At 38.8% G+C, this 5,173-nt stretch overlaps 1 protein-coding gene across 1 annotated transcript; it reads right to left on the reverse strand.

The window, feature by feature from the left end:
* Positions 1-513: 513 nt before the first annotated feature.
* Positions 514-946, reverse strand: LOC9632713 (cytochrome c). The gene is made up of 3 exons (XM_002970754.1): positions 835-946; positions 656-789; positions 514-603 (listed from the first exon to the last, which is right to left on the reverse strand). Exons 1-3 carry the CDS (start codon positions 944-946, stop codon positions 514-516), a joined length of 336 nt encoding a protein of 111 aa, XP_002970800.1.
* Positions 947-5,173: the final 4,227 nt, after the last annotated feature.

Genomic DNA, 5,173 nt, shown 5'->3' on the forward strand with positions numbered 1-5,173 from the left:
CGTCAGTGTGGAACGGCTCAGATGTGAACAATGGAAAGTGGGCTGGAACGTGGCATGGCACTGGTTTGCCTTATACAGTTCTATTCAGCGATATAACTATAACATCCTCAGAGTGATTGGAAATCTGTGCCAAAATAAGCATACCATCCAAGGTAGAATCCAATGAGAAACTATCTTTTTGCATTTTATTGCATCTTATTTCTCCTCCTCAATTGCCTTTATAATCACACCATTTCTGCAATAGCGAGCTTCTATATTACATTACAAGCCTCAGCACTTTTCTTGGTATAACCTTCTTCCCGTTTTCTTTTGCTTTATTGAACGTGAAGGCACCCGTTTTTCCCTGGTGTCCTTTTTGCGTGTTTTCGTCAAAACACTTTTATCACTGCTATGACAAGTTTTAGCTTTCCATTTGTACGTTTTTTTCTGCTAAAACTCTTGATGAGTTTGAAGATAACAAACCTTTAAATTAATTTTTCTCATTCTAGAATTGAATGTTAGCATCCTTCCATATTATCCGGATTTCTTTAAGTATGCTATTAAATCGGCCCTGTCTTGAGGTTTCTTTAATCCAGGAAAAACCATCTTGTTCCCTGGCATAAACTGCAATATTTTAAATTCAGAACCTTTATAATTTTCAAACAGCTTTTCTGACCTTCTTGGGATTCAAAAGATAGTCATATAACGTATCGTCCTTCCAGGTAACCTTCGCATTCCTGTTTGCCTGAGAGAAAGAAAAACCAGGAGCTGTCCCAGAAACTCGCCCAACAACTCCGTTGAGATTTGGGCCTACAAATTACGCAAAGTTAACTGCAGTGGTTTTCAGATGGGTACCTTGTTTGTGGCCACCCCCCTTCTCAATCGTGTGACAAGCAGAACATTTGGTCTTAAACAGCTTTTCTCCACTCGCTGCATTCCCGGCTGGGGCATCCTTAAAAGTTGCCATAACCTAAACCTAGTAAATACCTCCACGTGTACCCTCTTTATCCTCCAGCAGAGCGAGATCCGCAACGAGCTGATTTTACACCGATTCACAAGCAGCAGTGAGACCTACAAACCAAACATGGTAATAAGAGAGGTAAAGTTTAGTACTTACACAATTTACAACCCTAAAAAGTTCTCGGCAGCAACTATGGACGACTAGAGAGTGTGAGAAGCTTAGTAGAATAGAGAAACAAGAAACACTGCGCTTTGGACTGTTAAGAATCATGCAGATGGCGAACAACATGAAAAGTTGGAAGAGGCACTAGAGAGTTTGTTTATGTCGGTGAGAAGTGTTTTTTCAAGGAGCCGGCTGAATATGATGTAATATCCACTCAAGTAGTCTTCACTGTTTGCATATTTAAAAAGATTCTCCTGATAGAGCTGGAAACATGCTGGCACTTTAAAGTACGTGCATTACTGAAGTCTTGGTTCTAATTGAGATAATCGAGATAGTGAAACTAAAAAACGATTTGCAGATTGATAAGACCAGGGATTATGAAAAGTTCTGTCGCTCAAATATAAGCTTCTTTGTTTCCATTTCTGCGAAGTGCAAAGAGCTGATTCAATTTTTAAAAATTCAATTTGAGTCAGCTGAAAAAGGGGACAAGGAGACAACAAGAAGCAATGATGAGAAACTATACAATTTGAAAGGATGGCACGTTCCACTATTTATCAACCTTTTTTTCCATCTTCCCTCAAGCGTAGGATTGTGGAAAATCTCTAATCCTGTGCAATACTCGTTGACATTTTCGTGCTGAAAACGATGTCTTGCTGTAGGGGAACAGCTTGAAAAGCCTGACATAAACTTTAAACAGATGGTATCCTTAACACAACTCTATATTAAGGACAACCAGCTTAAATCCGTAAGCTAAGAAGGTAAGTCTTTATGATTGAAATCACCCATTTATTTTCTATCCTAGTCCTTTAGTATGAAAAACAATCTTCATCACCTTCCTACAGCACTCTAGAATTTGAAATATTGAGGGTTGCTTTTCCTTTTCAAGCTGAATCTTGTGTCACCTGCCAGATCTCGCGTATTCAATCCACTTTAATTTTGTAGATGGTATGCAGACGTTTGGTGTGTGCAAAGAGCAACATCTAGACACGCCAATTCTCACATGTTTGTAAATTTTTAGAAACTGCCGGATCAAATATCTTCAGAGCTCTCAGAAGTTTTAAGTGTATAAATGTTGCTGGAACCAAAGACGCAGCATTGGAAGGGGGCTACCTCACTCTCATAGTCATGAATTAACACCCTCGTTAGCTTTTCAGATGTATTAACAAAATTGCTGAGGAACTTTCAGTAAATTTTGAGGCTATCAGCGATTGAAACACTTTAGTGGCTACTTTGCTCTGCAATTAATGTGTCCTCTCATTAGAGCCCGATAGACGGGCTAAGGTTAGCAAAGAAATGGCAAAGTGGTTTCTGTCTAGGCCTTATTGTTATGTCAATGCTTTTGCCGCAGTGTTTTGTCCAAAACATAATGTTGATATAGATAAAGACAGGCGGACAATCATTATGAGCCTTGGAACTGCCTCTCACTGCTACCAACACTCTGGTGCCTCGCTGCTCCTTGGAGTTGGAGTTGGCAACCAGCCGAACAATCTCACCACTGACAACAGCGCACGTAGTTGGGGATGTGTTTGATCTCTTTTATTGCCTTAAGATTTTCTTGTTTTGGATAATGAAGAGTGTGGGGAAGAGGCTAGCTTCCTGTATGTGCCTAAGTGTCCTATGAAGAAGTGGCATATTTGTGCACACAAAAGAGGTTATTTAAACTTTGTTTATCTAAAACTTAAGCAGCAAGTTGTTGGAAGGAAACAGTATGTTCAAGGCGTGAAGATGAGTGACATTATAATATGCCCTCAATACGTTGCTTGAGAAGCAAGCAGAGCACAAGAGAGCAATTTTTCCCAATTGATCTTTCTCATTTCTTCCTTTCACTTCCTATTTTTTTCTTTCTTAAAGCTATTAACATGTTTCCATTTTGTAAGTGTCAATGTCTTGACCTTCAAAGTATTTATTTCAATGAGGGTGAGGAAGAGATCTCATTACAAAGAGGCCATAAAACCAAACTAACGGAATGGTTTGAACTAAACAAGACTGGGATGTTCCTGGAGAGAGAGTCGTTGACATTTCAGATGCCTACAAAGTAAGGTATCTATTCAGTGCCACGTGTTTGTTTTGCAAGCTCATTGATCCCAAAAAAACTATGGGATAAATTCAAGGAAGGCATATGTGAAGACCTAACACGAATTCACAACAACTATGAGACAGCAGTGCAACATGGATTGCATGAAATGTCAATATTACTCCAGGAATATGGCAAGAAACTTTCCGACTACAAATTACCAGACCCAGATTTTATAAGAGACAATTAAACAACAACCGAAACAAGCTGTGTATATTCTTTAAGAGGCTAGCCATAAAGAAAAAACAAAATTCGCCCTCCATGTGTCACCTATATCATCGTATTCCTCACAAACCCTAGCAATTCCAGCTGCAAGATGGTACCAAATTCAACTGAGAAATATGTATTTGGATGTCAATTCTAATCTAAAATACGAACTAAAACATTCTAATACTTCCTCTGGCGAGATTAACACCATCTCGGAAATTCAGCGAAGTTATACATCAGGTTAGATTTGGATTCTATGTTCCGTTTGTGAGGACAAACTGCTCGCCAAGAATATCTTGAGGCATTTGCCAAAGAGCTCCTGGGCTTCTTCAAGCCGGGATCTCTTTGAGTATTCCATATCAATCTTTTCGTCCCTCCAATAACCGATCAATAACCGACCTACGCATACATTATTGTCTAGTTTACAGCATTGTGCTGAGACGGGCATGCTCTGAATGAGCTCTCTAGCTTGTAGGTAGTCCTTCAATGCTTTCTCTCGATAAAGAGATTATCTCAAGACGAGGAGGACATGACTCATGCCCTCGAGTTGAGAGTGGCCATCATCGGCCTGGTGACGCTGTGGATTGTGATCGCTCTCGTTGCTGGTTTGTAAGAACCTCACCTGGATAAACTTCCGACTCGATCAATCACAGGCGAGATTCCATAATAAGTGACTCTCGTTTGCTGTTTGTGCTGGTCCTTCGGCACCTCACAAGCGGTAGCAGGAGAAGCTAAAGGAAGCAGGCCGAAGAAAAGAAAGTCACTCTTTCATTCTTGCAATGGAGAGACTAGACTCGACACTGAGTTGTGAGCAAAGCCTTGGGAGCAAAAGATTATGTTGAGGAGATGATCCAGAAGAAGCTTCTCAGCTTTCCACTATTGAATTTGACAGGTACTTATCTGCTCTCTGCTCTTTGATTGATTTTTCTGGTTGATGAATGCTTGCTAGCACTCACAAAGCGGCAGAAAGTGGATGATGATTCATACCAAGCTACTATCAAGATGAAAACGGAGGAGATGCTGGCAGTTCTGGAGTCTCTAAGGCTTGGTACGGATTGGAAGGTTGAGGATGAAAGCCAGGAGGATTGGTTTTCATGTCTGGCAGTCTGGCTGCCACATCATCAAAATTCCATGTATATTCTATAAAAAAGAATATACTTTTGATATACCTTGTAAAATATATATATACTAGCAAGGAATCCAGCTCCGCTGGAATAGATAGAACATCTGTTATATAGGTGACATGAATCCTAAAGAAATAGTTGTTTGTTTTCATCACCCAGTAGAGATGATGTATATTTATAATTCATATATATATATATATATATATATATATATATATATATATATATATATATATATATATATATATATATATATATAGATATATATATATTATTCTGGGATTAGACACCATGATCAATGCCTTTGTTCATTGTATCTCTCTCATTCATCATGACCCCATACCCAAGAATCAGTAGCATGGGTTTAACACCTAATTTGTTTTTTTAATTTCCGGTCACAAGTACATTGACAGCAAGAGAATGGGTAGTTATACCAGTGATCCAACAGAGATCATATTTTTGACACGCTCCAGTGGTTTTATTTTGAACATTTAATTTCCCAAAAATATGTGTTTGAGGATGCCTGAAATTAACAGTGATTTATGCCTGAAAGTAGCAGCAATTTTCTAAGAAAATTTGAGGATTCTAATCAATAAGTATAAGCTGTATGGTAAAATCTAAGTGAATTTGCAAGAAAAAGAAATGTAGTATCAAATGAAATGCTCC

The sequence above is a fragment of the Selaginella moellendorffii genome, unplaced genomic scaffold (assembly GCF_000143415.4).
Source record: "Selaginella moellendorffii unplaced genomic scaffold, v1.0 SELMOscaffold_15, whole genome shotgun sequence".
In the NCBI taxonomy this organism is placed as follows: Eukaryota; Viridiplantae; Streptophyta; class Lycopodiopsida; order Selaginellales; family Selaginellaceae; genus Selaginella; species Selaginella moellendorffii.

Excerpts from the sequence above, each read along its gene's own strand:
- LOC9632713 (XM_002970754.1), bottom strand. The coding sequence starts at position 946 with ATGGCAACTTTTAAGGATGCCCCAGCCGGGAATGCAGCGAGTGGAGAA. Across the intron at positions 790-834 it reads GGGGGGTGGCCACAAACAAG|GCCCAAATCTCAACGGAGTT; the intron begins GTACCCATCTGA and ends CGTAATTTGTAG. Across the intron at positions 604-655 it reads ATCTTTTGAATCCCAAGAAG|TTTATGCCAGGGAACAAGAT; the intron begins GTCAGAAAAGCT and ends AAAATATTGCAG.